The 27,181-nt window shown below is 36.1% G+C and overlaps 2 protein-coding genes across 5 annotated transcripts in view; both read right to left on the bottom strand.

Annotated features, from left to right (window-relative positions):
• The window catches only part of LOC125676317 (ran guanine nucleotide release factor-like), an 8,674-nt gene extending 7,269 nt beyond the window's left edge, over positions 1-1,405 (bottom strand). Inside the window, exon 1 of one of the 2 annotated variants that reach the window (XM_048914203.2) lies at positions 1,072-1,405. In XM_048914203.2, the coding sequence (XP_048770160.1) occupies positions 1,072-1,145 (74 nt within the window). In that variant the 5' untranslated portion in view covers positions 1,146-1,405. The remainder of the gene's footprint in view (positions 1-1,071) is intronic. The other variant, XM_048914210.2, reaches the window with a different exon arrangement.
• A 1,582-nt stretch (positions 1,406-2,987) lies between these two features.
• LOC125676335 (neuralized-like protein 4) overlaps positions 2,988-27,181 on the bottom strand; it is a 33,495-nt gene continuing 9,301 nt past the window's right edge. For 2 of the 3 annotated variants that reach the window (XM_048914228.2, XM_048914221.2), the window contains exons 7-24: positions 26,321-26,579; positions 26,134-26,224; positions 25,773-26,040; positions 18,333-18,495; positions 17,881-18,199; positions 15,828-15,997; positions 15,362-15,493; positions 14,634-14,773; positions 13,035-13,247; positions 12,364-12,759; positions 11,355-11,513; positions 10,856-11,035; positions 9,098-9,188; positions 8,180-8,290; positions 6,511-6,649; positions 6,171-6,286; positions 5,082-5,229; positions 2,988-4,908 (exon numbers count right to left, since the gene is read on the bottom strand). In XM_048914228.2, coding sequence (XP_048770185.2) covers positions 4,698-4,908; positions 5,082-5,229; positions 6,171-6,286; positions 6,511-6,649; positions 8,180-8,290; positions 9,098-9,188; positions 10,856-11,035; positions 11,355-11,513; positions 12,364-12,759; positions 13,035-13,247; positions 14,634-14,773; positions 15,362-15,493; positions 15,828-15,997; positions 17,881-18,199; positions 18,333-18,495; positions 25,773-26,040; positions 26,134-26,224; positions 26,321-26,579 — 3,306 coding nt within the window. In that variant the 3' untranslated portion in view covers positions 2,988-4,697. The remainder of the gene's footprint in view (positions 4,909-5,081; positions 5,230-6,170; positions 6,287-6,510; positions 6,650-8,179; positions 8,291-9,097; positions 9,189-10,855; positions 11,036-11,354; positions 11,514-12,363; positions 12,760-13,034; positions 13,248-14,633; positions 14,774-15,361; positions 15,494-15,827; positions 15,998-17,880; positions 18,200-18,332; positions 18,496-25,772; positions 26,041-26,133; positions 26,225-26,320; positions 26,580-27,181) is intronic. The other variant, XM_048914234.2, reaches the window with a different exon arrangement.

Below are 27,181 nucleotides of genomic sequence, written 5' to 3'. Positions count from 1 at the left end.
CACACACTAATTAAGGTTCTGAAGGTCTTTATCATGACTATTATATTTTTATCATTGTCTGTCACGAAATTTAAACAAGCCATGTGCATCTTCTCTGACGAACCCCCTTCCCGCATCCCTAATATTACGGATCTGTCCCGATATGGAAAAATTCACAGGCATCTGAAGTATGGACACCCCTCCTTTCTGATTTTTTGGGGCGGCGATTATTTCTCCGAAATGTGTGGATTCCCCGTCTATTCCATCCTAATTTCGATTTATGTAATCGTAAACTTGCTTTTTTGTAAGCCTTAAATACCTTATACTGTTTATAATAAGTATATTCTATATTATACCAGTCCAGTAGAAGGCCAATCTCTAAAGCTTGTGAAAAGCGTGAAACAACTACATCAATCGAAATTGGGTTGAGAGAGACAAGGAATCCACACATTTTGGAGGCATTGTCACCGCAAAAAAAAAAATCAGATTATAGTTATCAGGTGTCTGTGGAAAAAAATATGGGGGGATGGAGTCCCCTTTATTTTTTGTAGCATTTCCCCCCTAATGTTAGTAACTAAATTATATAAAATAAGATCAATTGTGGTTAATGGTCACCATTAAAATCACCCTTTTGCCTGTTATTTTTAATTCATCTCTGATGCTCTATCTTTCTATAGTATAAATAACTCTAAAGAATTCCAAACGTAATTTTAGAAGAGCGTGCTAGCCAGTCAAAATCGCCCACGTATTCTGTGCGGTATCAGTACATAGCACTTTGTGGTATAAAACGGAAAATCCATTTTTTGTTGCAGTTTTCGGCGATAAGAGGCAATGAATGCAGTCATGTCATACATGGTTTTTAAGTTGAATGATTGTACAATACAACGGTAGTAAATACATTAGCATCGCATATTCCCTGGAGGCTCAAAAGTTCGACATTCTCAGGGGGTGCCATTCTGTGTCATTTGAAGCTAGGTACCTTGTGTTGTTATTAGTATACAGAGGTCATAAGTCATTTACAGAAACAAGTGCCTGTGGGTTTATACTATACATGTACCACCACCTAATATATAATATATAAGCCAACAGTACCTGATATCTTTAGCATTTTCTGGAAGTTGGAAACTAAGGGCGCCCCCGAACAATTCATGTACTTTCAAAGACATCTCGTCTGCAAAACTTTCAAGTCGGACAAGTGAAGTGTTTACAAAAATGGTCTGGATCCCACACTGGCAGTTGCAGTTCAATACATTAGATATTTCAACAATAGTATTTCGTAAAATTGTGAAATTCAATCATCGAATCTTGGTTACACAAAACCTATACCGGTTACTTCCAGCTTCTACCAGCTATTTAAGTATTATATGAGTCTTGCACAATCACACGTTGGTCTGGCCTACTTTCAGTTTCAATACATCAGCATCACAAAAGAGTTTTTCATCAACATCATACAAACGCTTTAGATAAAGGGTTTGTATCAAAACATGATTTCAGCTGAGAGAAAGCTGATTCAGTGGAATTTCAAAGAAAACATGTGATCATATTTATAATCAAAATATCAGAAAAAATAAATATGAAATTTTAACAATTTATATCTCTTCAATTCAATGTATCAACAATTGAATTTAATGATTTCTTAATTGAATTGTTGCTCTTTATATTTAGAATTAATTAATGTGTGTATCAACTATTATACTTATACAAAAGCATTGTAAATGAATTTTGGATATCTTAAATTGAATTAAAGAAATCATAAAATCATTTATACTGAGCTTGATCAAAATTAAATTTTGCAAGCAATAATTTCACCTCAGACATTGCACACATCATTGATGGAGAGCAGTATATTGCACACATTGAATCAATTATTGCTCTCATTAATTGAATTAATGCACACTCTCATCAATTTAATTTAATTATTTGAGTTTGTGTCAATTTGGTGCTCCATAGATCTCTGTGACGTCATTACCGGAGTGCTTCAAGGAATTGAGTCACATGCTAAAAACCAAAGTCCAGTAATTCTTTATAGTTTCAAATAAGTTGTAGTGTGCGATAGTACAGATGGATGATCAAAGTGTTGCTATAATGCTTAATTGTAAACGATGGACAATATTAAACAGAGGAAATACTACCTCCAAGATTTGTTTCAATCTAAACCAACCTAGCTGCAGAACTGTTGCTCTCTGCATGGAGAGAGAAATTTAGATGGACCTGCTGCCAATTCCAAACAAGTCAACACATTTTTTCTACAAAAAAGAGCTAACATAAGACAAGGGCTAAAAAATGTCCGGCCTAAGCCCCCCTAAACTGACTGTAAAATTCAATGTCAGGCCTAAGCCCCCCTAAACTGACTGTAAAATTCAATGTCAGGCCTAAGCCCCCCTAAACTGACTGTAAAATTCAATGTCAGGCCTAAGCCCCCCTAAACTGACTGTAAAATTCAATGTCAGGCCTAAGTCCTCCTAAACTGACTGTAAAATTCAATGTCAGGCCTAAGCCCCCCTAAACTGACTGTAAATTTCAATGTCAAGCCTAAGCCCCCCTAAACTGACTTTAAATTTTTAAAGCAAAGAATACTGTATTTTGAAGAGAAGTGGGACACTGCATGTGGTTTACACATTATTCTGTGAATTGAAATGTCTTTGACCTGTCAGATCAAGAGATGTGGTAACAACTTAATTCATGTGCTCCAATATACGCCATGCTTATGGAAAGCAATATGGTACAAAAATTAGTGCTCTTTCTAGTCTTTCATCAAAGGTTAAAAAATCTGCAAATTCTTCATATTTTTCATGTCATATAGGGTCACAAGTATTTTTGTTAAATATTAAATATATATTGGAAACAGTTTGTCCACTCATTAACGAAAATTAATAAATCTTAGGGATCTTAGGCCTTTACTACTGTCTTTCAGAATACTCACTAGGTAATACTACACTCTCATTCAATCTCTGCAATACCACCTCCCCTTAATTTAATTTTATATTGAAAAGACATGCAACAACATAAAAATTCTCTTCCTTTTTATTATTTCGTGATTTACACAAAAAACAAAATGAATGGAAAATACGAGATCAACGACATAGACAAAACACAAAGTAACTATAAAGTTTCTTTATAAGAAACCTTATTAATATGCGTTAATATCACTGATGTATTCCATTTCATGTATACATAACTAACATGCATGTAATTTCTCTTGTAAAATGTAATTTGATTGGTTCATTTCACTCCATCAACATTTTTTATATCGTATAATCTGAGTTGACTGTAGGACGTACCATATGACATCATCGGTGTTTTAACTTCTATGTTTCAATTTTGTTGCATGGCAATATGCAAAATTCAATTTCTCATAATTTTTAAATCAAATTATGAGAAATTCCAGCAATTTCTATTCAATCTATATGATACAAAGTTGGGACAACAGTTTTTTGTGTTTTTTTTTAGAATTGACAGTCTCGACTTACTTTGTATAGTATAAAATAAGTAAACATTGATTTCATTGCCTCATCAAACTACAGCTGTACAATGTAAATTTTCTTGAATGGGATGTTGATTTTCCCATTTAGGCTGATTTTGATAAAAAAAAAAAAAAAAATGTTCAATGTTGATACATTGTACATATAAAATATTATCTTAAAACTGTATGTAAGTATTTAGAACATCAAAATTAATTAATATACTGGTATATATATGAATGATCAAATTGTAGCAATTTCTCATAACGAACATTTATTAAGAAACGTATAATAATAAAAAAAAAACTAAAAAACTATAAAATCCTTTATCATTACACAAAAAATGAAAATGTGGATGCAATGAAGGAGAACTGTTGAAAAATTAAAGTCTGATTCATGAAAAATCACTTGATAACAAAATTATGAGTGGGAAAAAAAATCAAAGGGTACAAGCATGTAAAATAGATCATATAAAAGTTCAAAATACACAAATAAATAATATTACACACACACACACTCTCACTCTTGGTGAAATACTGTCTCAATACTGAATCCAGTGGATTATAACCCATGAAAGGTAATGTTTTCAGTATGATGGCAACACTAAATACTGAAATAAAACATAAATTAGACAGGGATTAAAGTCAGTAGATTCTATAAAGCAAACATTGTGAAATCTTGACACTATACAACATTTAAAGGGGACCATTTTCCATGATTCTAAAAACCTCAGTTCTTCGTGGGGATACGACACAATGTCATTAATTCATGAACAGATACTATCAAGTCATGAAGTCCAAATAAACTAAGCCACTGAGAAAGACTATACATGTAACAGCCATCATTCACTTGCACCAATGGCTTTTGTTTCCATACAACACAGACAAACCTAGTAACCTGCAACATGAATGAAGATAACATTCTCAGTATCAAGTTTAACAACCATTATTTCTCAACACAAGCTGGTGAGATGGCAGAAATCCTCATCACTTGGTCATTAATACGAATCTACATTTTGTCTAGGAATGAGGATCCAACCTGAAATAGTGGTGAATGAGCAATGGTGCTTATAGTGACCAATCAATCAATGGCCACGGACACGTTCGACAATAGGGGGATATTCCTCTCGAGTAGTCTTTCTTTTGACATCTGTGCTTCTCTGCCAATCCTTTAGGTTGATGAGAAGTTCATATAACAGAACAGAACAAGATGACTTCTCTATAAAGTCTGAGTGATCCAGCTGAAATCTGTGTTTCACTATAAATTCTCTATTTTGACAAGCAGTCCATGCAGTAGAACTGAACCACACTCTTTGGTGGACCACTCCAGCTCATTATTTGGGAACTGCGGATCAATCTGTTCATTGAGTCCTAAACTTTGTGGTCCTACTTTATATGAGCCAGGCTTCAACCAAACCTGAAACGCTACACGCACGTGGAATGTCCTTTTTGTTCTTGGATCCAATAATCTGAAAGACAAACATTTCACAGGGTCATTAGATACCAATACTAGTAATAATGCATCAAATTTGATTAATTGTTTTACCTGGCTCCAGTTAAGTGTCATCTCACAACATGTGCTTCAAACACACAGAAAACCCTATAAAGTTTGGGGTAGTTTCTGTACCCACATTCCACTTACTTGAATTTGGGTGAGAACTCGTTACACCCTATATAACGTATGGTGGGAGACATGATAATTTGTCTGAGACTAGAGCTGTCTGGACGGGACTTCTCGGTGAATGGCACAGACTGGGGCACAAGGATGCTACCCCCACCCATCTGGTCACCTACAAAGAACACACAACCAATACTAATATGTGTGCTTATTTCAGCATATTTAAAATTTGGTGCTATCGAGGTAATGCACGATTTGGTGTTATGTTCTTGCTTCAAAGCCAAAACATGAATCCCAATAAAAATACATAGAACAAGAGCAAGAAGTGTTTACAAGCGAAACATGAATCCCAATAAAAATACATAGAACAATAGCAAGAAGTGTTCACAGGCGAAACATGGTGTCCCAAACTGCAGACCAGTCCTATGGTGCCAAATTTGAAATTTGACCTTCAAAAATAAATTTAACCTTTATCTCGCACAATTATATATCTTTGATCTTTCATCAAATACGAAGCATTTACTTTGTTAAGCTCAAACAATATGACCAACGTTTATGTTAAACCCATCGACCAAGAACAATCTTCAAATGTAATTCAACATATACATACATGTATAGTTATCATTTATAATCATTTCATTTTCAAAACATACATATAATTATTTTATGTTTGGAAAAGACCAACACGGGTAGTAAAAGGTCTAAACAAGAGTACCACAAACAGTACATAATACGCCCGTGAAAATGCTTACATAGGGTGTTTTTCTTAAGCCATAATTTGTTAAACTTCGCTTTAGGTAGTATCAGCCATCATCAGGCTGTGACATGCTTTCTTTGCATCATATGAATAAATGGTCCTAGTTTAAAAACTGTGACAGAAGGTAGATATACAGACTAAGATTTCTGTGATTGAAATATTTCCCTATTAAAAATAAAATTTGACAGAGTTCAACAACCTGTAAATATTTTTACCATCAAAGAATATCAAAAATTGTTGAGAATCAGAATCCTTGCACTATGCACCTCTTCAAGTTATTTACAAAGACCATTGCTTCTATTGAATTCCTCACATGCATGATTTGAATATGTAATCTTTGTGTCCACATGACTTACTACAGGCATGTATGTCCCCAGTATCTAAAATCTTCCTCAGCACCTCCAGCTGTGTACCACAGTATGCCACATGCCATTTATCTGAGGCAACAAAAGATGGAGCCTTCTGGCGCTGTCTACAAACACAAAACATGGTAAAAAAAGCTATTAAAGATAGGAACTTCAACTTTTATATGATACAGTAACGTTGTTTACCTATGTAAAAATGTCTTCTAAAAATCAACATAATCCTATTCAACATCCTAAACGATGTCATGAACATAAAGTACATGTAATAACTGTTTTGGGATATAGATTACAAATAGACTGCAATCATGAATCGGGTTTTGACAAGACTTACTTGAGAATGTACCGACACCACCCCAGGGGTACTGCATACTCCCTGGGTGGTTCCCCTCTTCTGAGGTACAGATCCTCCACCCTGAGTTTGTGACAAGATTCACAATAACAAGTCATCTGTTGCTCTTGGAAAAATCCATCTGAAAGAAGAATTGGATGTTTTTTATAGTCTTAAAAGTCCTTATCAGGGCCAACAAGCCATATAAAATATCTTTAATCTCTTTAGAAAATAGTTATATGTATAAGTATTTCTGACATTTCAGTGGTTACTGTAATTATCTGCTTTTGTACCTTACGTGGGATACATACATGTATATTCATCAGGCCCCACTTACCCCTCAGTCTGATTATTATGCATGGTCACTTACAGGGGATACCCCTCAGCCTGATTATCAGACACAGTCACATGGTCCCTTACTGGGAATACCCCTCAGCCTGATTATTATATAGTGTTACTTACCGGGGATACCCCTCAGTCTGATTATTATACATGGTCACTTACTGGGGATACCCCTCAGTCTGATTATTATACACTGTCACTTACAGGGGATACCCCTCAGTCTGATTATTATATACTGTCACTTACAGGGGATACCCCTCAGTCTGATTATTATACACTGTCACTTACAGGGGATACCCTCAGTCTGATTATCATACATTGTTACTTACAGGGGGGTACCCCTCAGTCTGATTATTATACACTGTTATTTACTGGGGATACCCCTCAGTCTGATTATTATACATTGTCACTTGTTGGGGATACCCCTCAGTCTGATTATTATACACTGTCACTTACAGGGGATACCCCTCAGTCTGATTATTATACACTGTTACTTAATGGGAATACCCCTCAGTCTGATTATTATACATTGTTAATTACTAGGGTACCCCTCAGTCTGATTATTATACAGTGTTACTTACTGGGGTACCCCTCATTCTGATTATTATACACTGTTACTTACAGGGGATACCCCTCAGTCTGATTATTATACACTGTCACTTACAGGGGATACCCCTAAGTCTGATTATTATACACTGTCACTTACAGGGGATACCCCTTAGTCTGATTATTATACACTGTTACTTACAGGGGATACCCCTCAGTCTGATTATTATACACTGTTACTTACAGGGGATACCCCTCAGTCTGATTATTATACAGTCACTTACTGGGGATACCCCTCAGTCTGTTCATTAGACATGGTCACTTACCAGGGATACCCCTCAGTCTGATTATTATACAGTCACTTACTGGGGATACCCCTCAGTCTGTTCATTAGACATGGTCACTTACCAGGGATACCCCTCAGTCTGATTATTATACAGTCACTTACTGGGGATACCCCTCAGTCTGTTCATTAGACATGGTCACTTACCAGGGATACCCCTCAGTCTGATTATTATACATAGTCACTTACCGGAGATACCCCTCGGTCTGATTATTATATATTGTTACTTACCGGGGATACCCCTCAGTCTGATTATTATATATTGTTACTTACCGGGGATACCCCTCAGTCTGATTATTATAAACTGTTACTTACCGGGGATACCCCTCAGTCTGATTATTATACACTGTTACTTACTGGGGATACCCCTCAGTCTGATTATTATACACTGTTACTTACTGGGGATACCCCTCAGTCTGATCATTAGACATGGTGACTTACCAGGGATACCCATTAAGCCTCTGACTTTCGAGCAGCTCTTGGCATACTCGCACGGCCGGATAACAACACTCCCCAAAATGGTCTCACTAACACACTGCTTCTCTTTCATCACTGATAAAAATGAAACAACTTTGTACAATACATGCATGCATTACTCACACTTTTACTTTATAAAGTGTGAAATCCAGCAATTTAATACATGTAAGTCTCATACAGATTAACATGCCTTTTACTATAAGTAAATCAGAAATTTTAACATCTTCGCAAGCCAAGTATCCGATTTGCATGGGGGCCACCATTATTCAATCCAAACTGTATGTATGGTGCGATTTGATTGCATGCCTTGGAAAGTCAAAGTGCAATATTCTGAAGGCTTAGAAATGCGACTAAATCTGCCAAGAGGAAGATGAGAGTAAGCGAATCAGACACTTGGCTTGCAAAGATGGAATTTCAATAGCAAAATAATTATCATGGAATCTACAAGTCTGTAAATGTTTCATCATTAACAGCAGTCGAGAGAAATAAAAGATCCACCATTCTATAATATAACAGCAGTTGAGAGAAATATAATATCCAACATTGTATAATATAACAGTAGTTGAAAGAAATAAAAGATCCACCATTCTATAATATAACAGCAGTCGAGAGAAATAAAAGATCCACCATTCTATAATATAACAGCAGTTGAGAGAAATATAAGATCCACCATTCTATAATATAACAGCAGTCGAGAGAAATAAAAGATCCACCATTCTATAATATAACAGCAGTCGAGAGAAATAAAAGATCCACCATTCTATAATATAACAGCAGTTGAGAGAAATATAAGATCCACCATTCTATAATATAACAGCAGTTGAGAGAAATAAAAGATCCACCATTCTATGATTGTGATCAAGAATTCATGGGCCCACTGACCTTCGTCAATGTCTTCTTTTTCAGCTTTCTCTTTGTCCTTGTTTTGGGCCTCTGGAGATTCCCTGCTGTCCCTGTTAGGGACCACTGTCACCTGAAAAGTCAGTATAAACTAGCCATTAGGAGTAAAATAAGACAAACAAGAGGCCCATGGACCACATCGCTCACCTGGGCTCATATTTAAAGATTTTTCCTCTATATTCGCATGTAAAACTTTTATCCCTATTGTGATCTACTCTCGGGGGGCAATGATTTTTTTCAAAATTGAATCTGGACTATGTCAGGAAGCTTTCATGTGAATGAAAACTTTTCTGGCCCAGTGATTTTTCAGAAGATTTTCATGATTTTCCCTATATATTTGTATGTAAAAATTGATCCCCTATTGTCACCTCATCTTTCATGTAAATTTCCACTTTCTTGACCCAGTAGTTTTTGAGAAGATTTTTAAAGATTTTCCCTAGTATATATTTGTATGCAAAACTTTGATCCCCTATTGTGGCCCCATTCTACCCCCAGGGGCCATGCTTTTTACAAACTTCCATCTGCACTATATTAGGAAGCTTTCATGTAAATATCCACTTTCCTGGCCCAGTAGTTTTTGAGAAGATCTTTAAAGATTTTCCCTATGTATTTGTATGCAAAACTTTGATCCCCCCTTGTGGCCCCATCCTACCCGGGAGGGGGGGGGGCATGATTTGAACAAACTTAAATCTGCACTATGTCAGGAAGCTTTCATGTAAATATCAGCTTTTCTGGCTCAGTGGTTCTTGAGAAGAAGATTTTACCTATGTATTTGTATGTAAAACTTTGATCCCCTATTGTGGCCCCGTCCAACCCCCGGGGGCGATGATTTAATAAACTTGAATCTGCACTATGTCAGGAAGCTTTCTTCTAAATATCAGCTTTTCTGGCCCAGTGATTCTTGAGAAGAAGATTTTTAAATGACCCCACCCTATTTTTGCATTTTTGTGATTATCTCCCCTTTGAAAGGGACATGGTCCTTCATTTGAACAAACTTGAAAGCCCTTCACCCAAGGACACTTTTGGCCAAGTTTGGTTGAAATTGGCCCAATGGTTCTGGAGAAGAAGTCGAAAATGTAAAAAGTTTACAGACAGACGGACAGATGACGGACAACAGGCGATCAGAAAAGCTCACATGAGCATAAAAGGTCAAGGTCATCAAAAAATGGCACGCAACAAACTGTCTTATGGTATACCCACATACCAAATATCAAAGGCCGATGTCAAAAGACAAAAAGGTTACGGTCTGGTCAGAAAAAAAAAGCCTTAAAAATTTCTATTATTTGACCATTACATAAAAGGTCAAGGGTCATCAAAAATAGTATTTGACACACTGTCTTATCATGATATACCCAAATTCAAATACCAAAGGCCTAAGTAAAAAAAGTTATGGCCTGGAAAAACTTTGTATGAGAAGCAGAAGACTACAACAAAATGTCACCCTTCTGAGAATGGGAGACATAATTCCATATTGGGCACATTATCAAAATGGACTAAAGAAAATTAAATACATAAAACCATTTTTCTACAGAAAAAAATCACTGAGCGTAAATTTTACAACACCTTTGACCCAACTTTGTCTCATAAAAATTCTTCAAGAACTAAGGTGGAAAGGTAAATTAGTTAAACTCAATACAGTATCTCACTTAATACATGTGCCACTGCCCAGTTTACATAACCTTTTCCTTATGTCATTGTTCAACTTAATTCACTTTTTACCTTTGGATCTGAAATTGTTACCTTGTCACACTTCCCGTACAGATCTACCACACCATAACACGATCCTGGTACATCCTTAGCTGCCACACCTTGATCCACCCCATTAAAGAACAGGTGAAGACTGGCCTCCTCATCCACCATAATCCCAATCACATGACCTACTTGTAGCTCATCTAAATTGGGACCATAATTCTCCTTAATCTATACAAAAGAAAGTTTATTACATATAATTCTCCTTAATCTATACAAAAGAAAGTTTATTACAGTAACAGTTATATCAACACAAATCTTTATTCAGCTTTCCCACTTTACCAGAAATTCATCTATCTAAATGCACACAACATACATGTGATCATGCAATGTATAAGAATTACTTAATTCAAGACTGTTTTATCAAACAAATTGTACATGAACATTGACTCATCCTAGCACATGTAAACTCTGTTCTTTATATTGTACCGCCTCATTCATTCACCGAGTGCCCTGAACTATTGACTGGCCTCTTCTGAGATTGACCTACCTTACAGCCCGAGTTGTAAACAGCACTGCCCTGGATCATGATGCACGATTTTTTTATTGACATGGAGGAGACAGGAAAGGTGTACTTCTCAGGAGAAAATCCCAGGACACCTACCATCTGTGAGAAACTCCAGCGGGTGTTCAGGTGTTCAATCCGAATCTGGTTTTAATTACATTAATGTATTTGAATAGGGGTATATTGGTATCTAAAGATTTTTTATTAAAAGCAATACATTGCAAAATGTATTGTGATAAAAATGCACAGTAAAATATGCTAATATAACCAACATGCTTATAATGAATTCATACTTATTGTGAAGAGATCTTCATTCCCCTTAGCGAGGAAAATAACTAAAATTTAATTGGATATAATGAAGTATTGTTTTTCACTTGCCCTGGAGATTCACTATACTGTATTTAGGAAATACATTTGCATATTTTAAAATACATGAGAGTGAACTGTGCTGCTTCAAGCTGGCAAGTATGAAGCGCATTACCCTCCCACATGATTTTCAGAACTCAAATTTATCTCTAATATTTACATTCTACTTTCATATCTGTCAAAATTCCCAGCCATTGAAATAGACATAAATGTACTATATTTATCAAGATTGATACGCGCATTGTTCACAACTGCAGTATATTTATGATACAATAGCTATCATTACAATTCTAAAGATATCAAAAGCAAAACATTAGAAATGTAAATAATTTGTAATATATCACAATACACGTATCAGTACAAGTATACAGTACTTAGTAATACTTAGTGATACTTTTGCGATATACAGTTTATATTAGACAATGTACATTCATGATCCCCCATCCTAAATGCTAACTGATTTTTTTCAACATTTATGAATTTGCATTCATTATTTCACAAGCCTAAATATGCCAGTAACTACAAAAAGAGTGAAACCTGCTTGCTCATCCACAGAAAGCTCGCATACAGTATTGAGGTAAGAAATTGGATTTGAATCCAGAGGTTTACGTAGGTGTGTTAAAGGTACCTGAAACATTTGATTTTTGCGCAGTGGTTGACTTGTGACAATCAGCCCTTGGTTGTAACTCTCTGTTCTCTCAGCTGTCAGTCCGCCATTACTGATCATAATATTTTTCCCATGGTTGGCATGGAAACCGGTCGTATTTTGGTATTCATCCTCAGCCTCTATTTCAGCAGCCTCGGCGAGTTCCGAGGTGATGGATTGTGACTGCAGACTGGCCAATAGAGAGGCATCCCAAGAACAGCTGCTGGTAATCGTGATCATCTCTACTGGACCATAAAGATCGATCACCACGAACACGTTCTTGGGAATGTTAGAGGCTGCAACACCCATGTCCTCACCATTAATATAGAGGTGGAGTGTTCCATCTGAGACTCGACGAATGCCAACTAAATTACCAACCTATCATGTGTTTGAGAATAAAGTCACCAAATAGTAAAATAAAAATATCATCACTAAAAAATATAGCAATCATTAAGGAATCTTAGTCTAATCACATAATAAAACAAGACTTAGTAATTACAATTATTTTTTCTTTCAATTCTCATTTCCAATTTTTGTATTGACTCTAATTTCCTCTAGTATAAAATTTTTGTTCCAAATTAACGGGTTCTTTTAAAATTAAAACTTGTAAGTTAAATTAACAACTGAAACATGTCTTACACACACTCCCTTACCTCCAATCTCTCCAAAGCTGGTGCGTAATTCTCCTTGATAACAAAGCCATTTTTCCTGACCTCTGACCCTGTAATAAGCCAGGTCAGTTTGGAGGTCATTTCAAGGGCAGACGATGGAATCACAGATGATGAGGTTGTGTCAGAGATAGCTAAGGTGGTCAGGCCAATGTGTAGTGACCCGGACCACACTCGACACACCTGGTCAATTCTCACCTGTCATCAAATTAACAAACAGGTAAAGTTCTACATGTATATAAACACAAGTAATAAGCAGGAGCAGGCAACAAAATTAAGGTAAAATACTCACTAAATGCGAGTTAAAAATAGAAATTGCAGGTGAAAAATCACAAGTGGTCAAATTTTGTACGGTGAAAAATTCTAATGTTATTTCCGGATTTCCTCGATTTACTGGCTGTACTTTGAAGTTTACAATAATTTTGTCTTGTGCATAGAAACGCTTTACAGAATGATTGTAAACGTGTTGAAAAAGAAAACGTGGAACAAATAATATCAAATAACTAAGGCCAAGGTCATCTCAGTAAGTGATGTCAAAGTACTTCAAGTATACTTGGGTGTCTCAGAAACATCTGATTTAAATAATAATCATTATCTCATCTGTGTTTAGTTAACACACGAAGGTGTTAGTATCACCGCTTCAGGTGGTGTCCTGCTGTCTGGTATCAATAGTCAAACACTGAGTTATTTGTAGCATGTATTTTTAAAATGAAATTTCCATATGTTTCGAATATATATATATACATGCAGTCTTCAAGATTTAAAACCATGTGATGTTAACAGTGTACAGGTGGTCGATTTCTGGACAGCGGGTACACCACACAAATGTACCTTATGACCCTCACAAGGCACCTTGATATGCTGTCTGGTAATTTATTAAATGGTAAATGAAAGAACTCTCAATCTTATTTTTATCACCGTACTTTATTTTCATAAATTTTGATATAGAAGCATGCTTGATTTCTTAGTCCTGTAAAAAAGCAATTAATTGAAAAATGCAAGTAAAAGTTCCATTTGTTAATTGGAAAATAATCCACTAGCTAAAATTTGCTAGTAGTGAAAAAAGTTAATTTCATCCCTGAGTATACATACATGTATGTATACATGTATTACTTAACTTGAAACTTTCTTCCATTTTCAAATTTAGTAATGCACACACAATTATTGTAATAAATGAAATGAATGTGGGTATATTTCTATTCATCAATTAGATCCTAAGAGCTAATGTTCCTATTTGTTAACTTATTACATACTAGTACCTCTGTATACAGAACCGTCTGACACCGGTGACCAACAATGAAAACTCTACATCTGATTGGATAATTTGAGAGTGATAGAGAGAGAATAACACTTGTTGTTATATCTGATTGGATAATGTGAGAGTGATAGAGAGAGAATAACACTTGTTGTTACATCTGATTGGATAATGTGAGAGTGATAGAGAGAGAATAACACTTGTTGTTACATCTGATTGGATAATTTGAGAGTGATAGAGAGAGAATAACACTTGTTACATCTGATTGGATAATTTGAGAGTGATAGAGAGAGAATAACACTTGTTCTAAGGACAGTAGTCTTTCCTACCTCAAAAATTTCGTCCCTCTTGAGTGGATCGGAGCTGAACACAATGGCATTGTTGTACCCTGTAGACCGCACTGTTGTACAGCTGTTGTTTTTTATCGTGATGTTTTTACCACAGCACAAACTAAATCGATGAGACACGTCTGAAACAGAATTAATACACCTATAGACCATCGGCATTTCGTCAATGAATTCAAAAAGTTTGACCATGAAAACAAGATGAGAGTGAAACACTCTGCTCCAAGGAGGTGACAATTCCATACATGATTTTCCTCTGCTCCACTAAATATTACCAAGTTTGTAAATATGAAATCTGAGGCCATCATTTTCAAAGACAATGAAGTCAAAGCAAATGATAAACAGAAACCCTGCACTCTGCAGATGGAAGGAAAGACTTTTGGCAAAATATGTGGACCAATGCCTTGACTCCTCTAAGTAACACCCAAGTCAACATTGCAGGTGTGAATTGAAGATCATGTGATGTGCATAGCCAATGAAAATAGAGCAATGAGTCAACATTTTGATAGTGGTCAAAAGATCATCATAGACTGTTGACCTGATGCTGGTAAACAGATTAGGAATGAAAGAAATTTGGTACTTTTTCAAATTAACAGTCACAATGTTGATTTCTTAATTGCTATAGTTTTATACAGCGGAAAAATGAAGGTGTATAACAAGGTCTTATTTCACTACCTGACGATGAAGGTAACATTTTAGTCTTGTTTCATTACCTGATGACGAGGGCGATATTATGGCCTGATCTGACTGCAGGAGATTGTTTTCTGGCGAGGGATAGACTCCTGAACCGCTGGTGATGGACACCTGTCCACACTGACCATACAGATCTATCACAGCAAACACACCTACAGATATTACACAAATAAAACATTGGTCAATCAGGTGTAATATACATGTGATCAAAATAAGACTTTGGCTTCGATCATATATATACAATCTAAACATACACAGTATAACCCTCTTAAGGTAATTCCCCATACCACATCTTAATATTGAAAAACCTACAGATTTCAATCCAAATTTAAAATGGACAATTGCATTTTCTCCCTTCCTGTTACAATTTGTAAAGAAAAATTCAAAGTAAAATACATTCTTTATTGTATCTTATTTTAATGATCACTGATTACAGTTCTGTCTAATCTATTCAGCAAAATAAGACTGTCAAGTCACATGACTCACCATGAGGGACGTCCGTACAGGCTGCCCCCTGGTCAGCTCCATTCAAGAAGTAGTGTAGAGTGCCATCAGAGCACCGCATAATTCCAATCCGACAACCCACAGTCACTGCATCGAGGTCCAGGGGATAACCGTTTCTGATGGTCGACCCATCCTGCATTATGGCTGCTCCACTGAAATATTACGATAAGCAGAATTTTTTTTTAAAAATGCAGAATTTCATCCAATGATAATTTTGTTTCCAAGATGAAAATGTCTCCTATAAATGCAAAATGAAATATATTTGAATTGTGGCACAATGGTTTAGAGAACTTTCTCAAGTGGCAGCTGAAGTAGGGGATCTTTAGGCTCTAACTTAACTGCAGTAAGACCAGTCTCTCAAAATGTCTAAAGAGAAATGGAATTGAAACAAGACGCAGTAGTGTAGCACAAATACACCTGACCAACATACAGCCAACAGTTGCTAATTCTGAATATGTGTACCAGGTCACAAATATTACATCCACTAAATATCACAAATATTACATCCACTAGATATCACAAATATTACATCCACTAGATTTCAAATATTACATCCACTAGATATCACAAATATTACATCCACTAGATATCACAAATATTACAGTCCACTAGATATCACAAATATTACATCCACTAAATATGACAAATATTACATCCACTAGATATCACAGATATTACATCCACTAGATATCACAAATATTACATCCGCTAGATATCACAAATATAACATCCGCTAGATATCACAAATATTACATCCACTAAATATCACAAATATTACATCCACTAGATATCACATATTACATCCACTAAATATCACAAATATTACATCCACTAGATATTACAAATATTACATCCACAAGATATCAATACCCTCTCACTGACAGTTATGTATTTATTATAGCTATATATTAACACATGTTATCAAACACGTGTTTCCTCATTTGTTTCTTTACATCATACATAGTAGTGTCAGATGAGGTCTCTTTTTATCTACCTGCCCGATAGGTATGTAAATATACCTGCATGCTTCGGCGCAAGTAAGATTTTCCTGAAGGCTTTCATTCAGTGCAGAAAGACGTATACCCATCTGCCCACCCATGCAAAATGAATTTTTGTATAATTGTGCTACAACCATATACATGTATGTCCTTTTGTCATTGCAGATTACAAGATCACAGATTTATTTTGTACAGTATGTTTATTGATAAACTGCACTTCTGAGAGCACTTCTATACCTACACACATGTGATTATTTATTTCAAAAATTATTTATAGGAACGAATAAGAACATAACATTAGTTACATATGTATATCAAGTAATGTTAAATGGGTCAAAATAGCACTCTCAGAAAGGTATTGTCACAAGGACTACCACAAAATAGCACTCTCAGAAAGGTATTGTCACGAGGACTACCACAAAATAGCACTCTCAGAAAGGTATTGTCACGAGGACTACCACAAAATAGCACTCTCAGAAAGGTATTGTCACGAGGACTACCACAAAATAGCACTCTCAGAAAGGTATTGTCACAAGGACTACCACAAAATAGCACTCTCAGAAAGGTATTGTCACAAGGACTACCACAAAATAGCACTCTCAGAAAGGTATTGTCACAAGGACTACCACAAAATAGCACTCTCAGAAAGGTATTGTCACGAGGACTACCACAAAATGGCACTCTCAGAAAGGTATTGTCACAAGGACTACCACAAAATGGCACTCTCAGAAAGGTATTGTCACGAGGACTACACCAACAAAACATGAAAGGCCACTCATAAATATGAAGACTTTTTCACTTATAAAGCAAATGTTAAAGTGTTTTGCCACAGACGGATTGCCAGTCAAATTATCATGCCTCCAAATCTCAAATTTGGGGGCCACACACAACACCCTCATCATACATGTACTGTGTCTCTGTGAGTCAGTTAACTGCCCTTACAATGTTCAGATATAATTGGTGTGGACAGAAATACATGCATACGGTGGTACAACATAAATGTAGAAGTGTGCTCAATGTTAAAATATCATCCATACCTAAGCATCCAGGTGTCATACACGATGTCCGTCATAGTGTTAGGAAACTCTAGTTCCTCCGGTTTGATTAGCGTCACACCCGCCTCTAGAGATCCCGACCAGCGATCCACCATCTTTTCTATAATAACCTCAAACAGCTCGTTATCTTTCAGGGGACGGCTGCTCATCACGATCGCATCATTGAACTCGCCTGTAGCGTTGGGACGCAAACAAGTTCGACCATTGTTTGCTGTTGTGGAATTCTGTCCGTGAATGTGGTGAAATCTGAGCTCCTCCGTGTCGCATGCACTACAGGAATCAGCATCAGGAGAGAGGGGGTCTGTGATTAGACGGAAAACACCAACTAGCTGACGATACTCGAATCTTCTACATTATATTACAGCTTGAATTTTGATTGATATGTTGCTAGCCTAATTTGATATTACCACAGAAAGTTTCCCCATGTTAATTACCTGAGTGGTCAACAATGGTGGTCTGCGAGGCCTGTCCGTAGAGGTCAATGACCCCATACACATTGGGAGGGACTCCTGTGGCCCCCTGGCCTTGGTCGATCCCATTCACATAGAAGTGAAGACTACCATCCCCTCTCCTCTTCACCCCAACTCTGTCCCCAGCCTGTTGAAAAGGGTTATGTAATAATTACAAATAAATATCCATAATGATGTTTATGCAATACATTTACAAAAGTGATGGCTCCAACTTCAATCTCTCGAATTCTTGATTTGACATCACGGTCAAAATTTTTTTCGTCTATACAACTAGGCAAATTTACTTCCAATGTCTCAAAATTCTTGATCTCTCAGAGTGAAATTTGGGTCCTATAAAACACAAGAGGCCCAGGGGCCTTATAGGTCACCTGAGTATCATGTAACAACCTTCCAATGTTTGAATTAGGTTTGTGTTTAAAGATAAGAATTTTACTTTTGGATGGAAGAAACATTGAATAGCTATGTGGTCATGAAGTACATGTGTCATTTTTATGTTCAATCAATAATCCTTTTTAAAAAACCTAGGTCTGAGACATCATAAAGAAAAGGGTTATTTACTCCTTAGATAAAACCAATATAAGAAGATTTTCAAAGAATTTCTACATTTTCACTATATGACCAATAGAGCCCCACCCTAACACAAGAACCCCTGCCCCAGGGGCCATGAATTACACAATTTTGGTAGAGGGCTCAACGCTCATTATAATTATGCCCACAGTTTGGCTTCTTCATGTCCAGGAGTAAAGAAGAAGATTTTTTAAAATTACACTCATTTTGATGGTTTTTGCCCCACCCCTCAGGCCCCAGGGGGCAGGGACCACGAATTTCACAATCTTTGTTCCCCTCCACCCACAGATGCTATATGCCAAAATTGGTTGAAATTGGTTCAGGGGTTTCAGAGAAGAAGCTGAAAATGTTCAAATGTTAACACACGACGACGGACAAAAACAGATAGCAATAGGTCACCTGAATAATTCAGGTGACCTAATAATTCATTGTTTTTCACTCTCAATCTCTCAAACCAGTGGTGGAGCATAACATAATATCAATCAAGCATGAAATTATTTCCGCTTGGACCTTAAACTGGATAATGGTGAATGTCTGTGTTAATAATTCATATATGTAAAACTTTGCCTGTGTTCCCTTATGGGGTGATTAGTTAATTAATTTTTGAATTGGTCAATTTAACCCTCCACCTTCGCTTTGTTTTTGTTACATACAATATAATTCCACTATGGATAAAATTGATGACTTGTTTGGACTTGACAATGAGACAGAATTTTGAGAAAATAATTAGAGACATGCCAAAGAAACATCGTTATTCATTAGAATGTGTGCTACCTAATTATATGAATGACAGCATGTCAAAACAATGCCAGGATGTTGTAAATATGCAATCCAGTGACTATAAAGTCTAAATCATAAAGGTCATTCATTCAATTTCTGGATTTGACTCGACCTTTGATCTCTTGCTCACTTGAAGTTTTATCAAAGTCCCTTGAACTTCGAGTTATCGAGAGTCACCTGTATATGCAAATATCAAATTTAATTTGCCCCAGCAATCTTAAATCCAAAATGAACTAGTTCTAATTGTAACGGGGACCGTTACAGATGTTCCCCAAACCTCCCCCAATTAAAAAGTGATGTCCTTGTGAATCTATAGCAAAAAATCATTTTATTTTAGCCTTTAATTACATGTAGTACGTTCAATATGGTCATTTCAGTACCAAGAAATGAAAGAAAGCGTTGCACGTGCATACACGCGCACGCGTGTATGATTCCGAATTTTTGTTGATGTCGTTCAACAGGCATTTGTATCATATACCCACAGTATGAATTTCATAACGTTTCCACCAAATATAAGGAAGTTATAGCGATTTTAAAATCGTCCAATCAGAAATCAGCACACGTGCATGCACGTGCTGAGCAGTAATTCTAACCACAACAATTTGTAAGGAGTACCAAGATACATCTAAACCCCTAATATGAATAGAATTTGATGAAAAACAAAAACGTTATCGTCCTTTAAAAATTGAACATTTAAAAAACGTTGCACGTGCATGCGCGTGTGCGTTGGCATTTTTTGTTACACCAACATATAGATACACATATTGTCTACATATGCTGTGAATATCATCTCATTCGCTTCATAAATAAGATAGTTACAAACGTTTTAGCATTATCCAATCAAAATGAAGCGCACGTGCATGCGCGTGCAAATTGGTAATTTTGACCATGTAAATCAGTTAAGGGTCTCAATATCTACCTATGATATGAATTTCAAGCCATTTCAATGAACAACAAAAAAGTTAGACTGATTCCAAAGTTAGCGTACACATTTTGTAATGCGCGTGCACGCGCATGCGTGCGCGTGCTGGCAAAATAACTATTATTTTTCATATGTACAAATGATATACTATCATCCTATTTAGGTTTTATATCGCTTCCTTCAATATTCTGATTTTCCATTTTTTGTACCAAAATTGCAATGCACGTGCATGCACGTGCAAACAAAATGACTATCACTATGCACATCTACAAACGCTATACTATCATCCTGGAAAGTTTCATATCGATCCCTTTTGTAGTTTCCGAGAACACTACCGGACAAAAAAGTACCGGAGAAAAAGAATAATAACTAGATTCGATCTCGTTGCGAGCAACGAGTGGGTCTTCCGTCCAAATTTAGATGTGATTAGATAAGAATTTGACTGACATTTTCGTTCATAAATAATGATACAAATATATTGTCTAGACGTACAATTTAACTTTGGTAATGTTTTACAAATATTGATCATTTAAATGTTATAAATTAAAGACTCTCTCTACCTCTCGGCAACTAATTAAAGGGGTCAGCTTTTTTTCGAGAAAAAAGTTAATAATGTTATTTACTGCAATACAGATTCAACTGATCAGGCGAGTCAAGTCGCCCGGAGGCCTATTTTTTTAAATATCATTCTAGATATATCTCGCAAAACTGAACAAATTTTGTTCTACATGTCCTATGGAAATTTTCTGAAGAAAAAAGTTATTAATTGCGACATTTATCAGACTGTTAAGGCGAGTCATAAGGCCCGTGGGCCTTTTTCTTGATATCGTTTGAAAGATCTTGCAAACCTGAACAACTTTTGCTCTACATGTTTTATCAAAAGTTTCTCCAGAAAAATGCTATTGATTGTGACACTAATCAAACTCTTCAGGCGAGCCATGAGGCCCGTTCGCCTTTTTCATGATGTTGTTTGAAACATCTTGCAAAACTGAACAACTTTTGCTCTAGATGTCTCATTAAAAGTTTCTTGACTAAAATGTTATAGATTACAACAATAACCCAACTGTTCAGGTGAGCCATGAGACCCGCAGGCCTTATTCTTAACATCGTCAGTAACGCTTGCCAATCTGAACAACTTTTGTTCTAAATGTCTTATCAAAAGTTTCTCGAGAAAAAAAGTTATTAATGTTATTAATTGTGATACAAATTCGACTGTTCAGGCGAGCCATGACCCCCGCAGGCCTATTTTTTGATATCATTAGATAGATCTTGCAAAACTGAACAACTTTTATTCTACATGTTTCATCAAAGTTTCGTGAGGAAAAAGTTAATCATTGTAACAGAAATTCAATGGTTCAGGCGAGCCATGAAGCCCATGGACCCATTTCTTGATACGGCACGAAAGATCTCAATAAACTGTATAACTTTTGTTATATATGTCTAAAAAAAATATTTACGAGTATAACGTTATGCGACATTTATCACTGTTAAGGCAAGTCATAAGGCCCGTGGGCCTTTTTCTTGATATCGTTTGAAAGATCTTGCAAAACTGAACAACTTTTGTTCTACATGTCTTATCAAAAGATTCTCGAGAAAAAAGTTAGTAATTGTGACACTGATCAAACTGTTCAGGCGAGCCATGAGGCCCGTTGGCCTTTTTCATGATGTTGTTCGAAAGATCTTGCAAAACTGAACAACTTCTGTTCAAGATGTCTTATTAAAAGTTTCTTGACAAAAATGTTATAGATTGCAACAATAACCCAACTGTTTAGGTGAGCCATGAGACCCGCAGGCCTATTTATTAACATCGTTAGTTAACCCTTGCGAAACTGAACAACTTTTGTTCTACATGTCTTGTCAAAAGTTTCTCGAGAAAAAAGTTATTAATGTTATTAATTGTGATACAAGTTCGACTGTTCAGGCGAGCCATGACGCCCTGAGGCCTAGTTTTTTATATCATTAGATAGATCTTGCAAACCTGAACAACTTTTATTCTACATGTCTTATCAAAAGTTTCGTGAGAAAAAAGTTAATCATTGTAACAGAAATTCAATGGTTCAGGCGAGCCATGAGGCCTATGGGCCCATTTCTTGATATGACACGAAAGATCTCAATAAACTGTACAACTTTTGTTATATATGTCTAAGCAAAATATTTACGAGTAAATAGTTATGATTTAAAACGTGGAGAAAAATGAGACACTTTTTAAAACTCCATTTTCGACCCCTACCGAGCTTCAATACTAGGCACTTCCAGAAATTTTGAAAACCCAGGTGCACAACTACAACATGTCGTCTAACATCACTGAAAATTTCAGCACTCTAGCTTTTATCGTTTTTGAGTTTTTGTCTGGACAAAATGGTCATCTGAAAATCGATAAAAGGGGGATAACTTCCAACCGGAAGTGATTTTTCAAAAATTGAAACGGCGGTACAAACTTCAAATGGCAACGCATCAATCCTGAAAATTTGAAGCAAATCGATCCAGCCATCTCCGAGAAATCTTCTGCACAAAAATCGGTAAGGAGAAAAAAAAAGAATAATAATAATAATAATAAGAAAAGTGAAAAATCAACAATAGAATAATAGAAGGGTCTTCCGCTGAAGACGGAAGACCCTAATAATAACTAGACACGATCTCGTTGCGAGCAACGAGTAGGTCTTCCATCCGATTTGTTGATGCACTCGGAGTTAAAAAAAAAAAAAAAAAAAGACAAATGAGTCCCAATTTAGTTTCCGACTTTAAGACACTTTAGATATAATCAATTTTTCATATCATAAGCTTCTGAAGCAAAGTTGCGGTGAAATTCGTTTGAAATTCGACTCTCCAGGCGAGCCATAAGGCCCGCGGGCCTATTTCTTGATGTCATTTGTTAGCCCTCTATAGACTCAACAACTTTAGTTCTATATGTCTTTACAAAATATTTACCTGTAAAAAGTTATTGAGATCGACCGATATCGACAAAAAATCGACTCTACAGGCGAGCCATTAGGACCATAGGCCTATTTCTTGATATCAATCGATAGATCTCGATAAACTGAACAACTTTTGTTCAATATGTCCTTACAAAATATTTACCAGTTACAAGTTTTTGAAATCGACTGATATCGACAAAAATCGACTCTACAGGCGAGCCATGAGGCCCACAGACCCATTTTTTGATATTGATTGATAGGTTATGACACATTGAACAACTTTTGTTCAATAATGCTTTTCAAAAAATATGTCGTTTTAAAGATATGAGGCTTCAAATATTTACGATTTTGGCCCTTAAAATCTCTAATTACGTAACATATGACCTACTTTTTGATTTGATAAGATCAAGCTCGTTGAGATGAACATTTCCGCTTCTACAACTTATTATAAAATATTAATAGTTTCTGAGATATTCTCAAAAACATTTGGACCCTTCTGAACCCCTAATTTAAAGGGCCAGCCCGTTTTGCTTGATATCGTAAGAAAGGCCTTGTCATTTTAAACATTTTTTGCTCAACAAGTATTTAGAAATTCTTTACCGTTCTCGAGTTATCTCTACAAGAAATATTTAGGGGCCAAACTGTAGCTCCCTAACGGGGCCACATAGGGAAAAAACGAAATGTACATATTGTTTAGATTATCATTCTGAACAACTTTTGTTCAATAATGCTTTTCAAAATATTTGTCGTTTTCAAGATATGAGGCGTCAATTATTTATGATTTTGGCCCTTAAAATCCCTTATTACGTAACATATGACCTACTTTTTGATTTGATAAGAACAAGCTCGTTTAGATGAACATTTCCGCTTCAATGACTTATTACAAAATATTAATAGTTTCTGAGATATTCTCATAAACCTTTGGACCTTTCTGGGCCCCTAATTTAAAGGGTCAGCCCCTTTTGATTGATATCGTAAGAAAGGTCATGACATTTCAAACATTTTTTGTTCAACAAGTATTTAGAAATTCTTTACCGTTCTCGAGTTATTTCTAGAAGTAATTTTTAGGGGCCAAACTGTAGCTCCCTAACGGGGCCACATAGGGTAAAAACGAAATATGCATATTGTTCAGATCATCATTCTGAACAACTTTTGTTCTTTATTGCTTTTCAAAATATTTGTCGTTTTCGAGATACAAGGGGTAAAAAATTTATGGTTTTGGCCCTTAAAATCCCTTATTACGTAACATATGACCTAAATTTTTATCTGAATAGATTTGGATTGTTGAGATGAACATTTTTTGTTCTTTGACTTATACCAAAATATTAACGATTTTTGAGATATTTGATCTAGACTTTGAGCCCTTCTAGATCCCTAATTGAAGGGGCTAGCCCCTAAATCTTGATATTTTCGAAAAGATCTCATAAATGTGCACAACTTTTGTTCTACATGTCTTAACAAAATATTTGCAAGAAAAAAGATATTGGAGATCAAAGGTCAAAAATCACCGAAATCGGCGAAAAATTTTGGCATCCATTTTTTCAGGTCCAGGCGAGCGTTTAGGCAAATCGCCTCCGGTAAAATCGAATCCCCCACAAATCTTCTAAAATGTTTACTCTATCTTGTGTAGAAATTTCAAGACTCTAGCTTCAAAACTAACGGAGGAGATGTGTGGACAACAAGGCCCTTCAAAAAGTCACTAAAAGAGAGATAACTCCTGACCGGAAGTGACGTCAAGCACGAAATTTTGCAAGCAAAGTCTCGTCACCAAAAGACATCTTTCCTGAAAATTTCGTGAAAATCGATCGAGAAATGGCTGAGAAAAACGCGTGTACTACCAAGGAAAATAATAATAATAATAATAATGAAGAAGAAGAACGCGAACAATAATAGTAAGGTCTTCCGCAGGAGACGGAAGACCTTAATAATAAGAAACAGAGTAAAAACAATATGTTCCCAAACTTTGTTTGGGGAACATAAATATCAATGTACCAGTATTTCAGCAACTTTTTACTTTACAATACATATTACTAGTACAAAATATACATGGCAGTTTCAGAAATTATTAACGGTACTTGATATGATTTAAAAAATTCTTCCCAGACAGATGTTAAGCTTTTCTAATAGATATAATAGTATTACAAAGTGCTGAGCTTAGTTTTAGATATATCTATCTAGTAAGTAACATTTAGTAGAACTTTTAATAACACCCTGACTGACCTTGAGTCTGTCAAGGTTCTGGCCATACATATCAATGATTGTTGTCCCATTGTGCATCACACCTGTACCGGTCATCATCCACGTGCCCGACCTTATGTTGGTCATGGTGGACGGGAAGTCGATGTCGTTTGGTGAGTGGAGAGTGACCCCAATCTCAATTGACCCTGCCCACTTCTCCACCATTTTGTCTATGTGAACCTCAAATAATTCTTCCGGCCTGAGTACTCGACTGGTCAAAACCACACCATTATTGAAATCATCTAGCGCACTGAAAAAATAGTAAACAGAATGGTTATCTAATGCCAAGTCACACTGTATTCAGTGATGCAGAAATTGTCAATCTCTTGATAATCAAACAAACTTTGGTCTGTGTGCTGTTCTTTGGTTATTAATGACTGCGGCATGAGACCCACATCTTGTATGAAACATTAGCTTCTCCACTGGCTCAGCTTCTGAAAAGATATCAATGTCCCTCACAGTTTTACTGTGTTACTGTACACATATTATCCTAAATTTACTTATTTTTCAGATCAGTATTTGTCCCCTACCTTCAGATGAAATTTCATCATACATGTCCGGGTACTGTCTGAACAGATTCCTCGCCCTCTGAGTAGGAGACGTTATGTTGTTGGGGTAATTGGGATCACTGCGGTCCAGAATGCTGACCTTGACGGCCATGCCGTATAGATCAACCACGCCCCAAATTGTGGTAGGAGTCTCGTTAGACGCCACCCCTTGATCCTCCCCATTTATGTAGTAATGCAGATGTCCGTTAGATTTCCTGATAAGTCCTATTCTATCCCCTTCCTACAACAACAATTTACATCTTGTTTGGTATCTGTTAAATTCTGAACATTGAATTCACATTTTAATATATCCTAGTTTCTTGTCAGAAACATTTCGTGTCGAATCAAATTTTTTTATTTTAGCGTCAGGAAGAAAACAACAAAATTAAATCCAACACATATTTTTATTTTCAGAAAATCTTTCTTTCGATGTAAGAAATATTTATGTCTATTATTCGTCCTCTATTTATAGATGACATATTTTACTAGTGCAGTAATCGTCACTACTGTATCCGTAATGAACAGACATACCTGTATCCGTAATGAACAGACATACCTGTATCCGTAATGAACAGACGTACCTGTATCCGTAATGAACAGACGTACCTGTATCCGTAATGAACAGACGTACCTGTATCCATAATGAACAGATGTACCTGTATCCATAATGAACAGATGTACCTGTATCCGTAATGAACAGACGTACCTGTATCCGTAATGAACAGACGTACCTGTATCCGTAATGAACAGACGTACCTGTATCCGTAATGAACAGATGTACCTGTATCCGTAATGAACAGACGTACCTGTATTTTTTGTGATAATATATACTGTGGAATCATT

This window comes from Ostrea edulis, chromosome 1 (assembly GCF_947568905.1).
Source record: "Ostrea edulis chromosome 1, xbOstEdul1.1, whole genome shotgun sequence".
Classification (NCBI taxonomy): Eukaryota; Metazoa; Mollusca; class Bivalvia; order Ostreida; family Ostreidae; genus Ostrea; species Ostrea edulis.
This window is presented reverse-complemented; position numbering and strand designations above follow the sequence as displayed.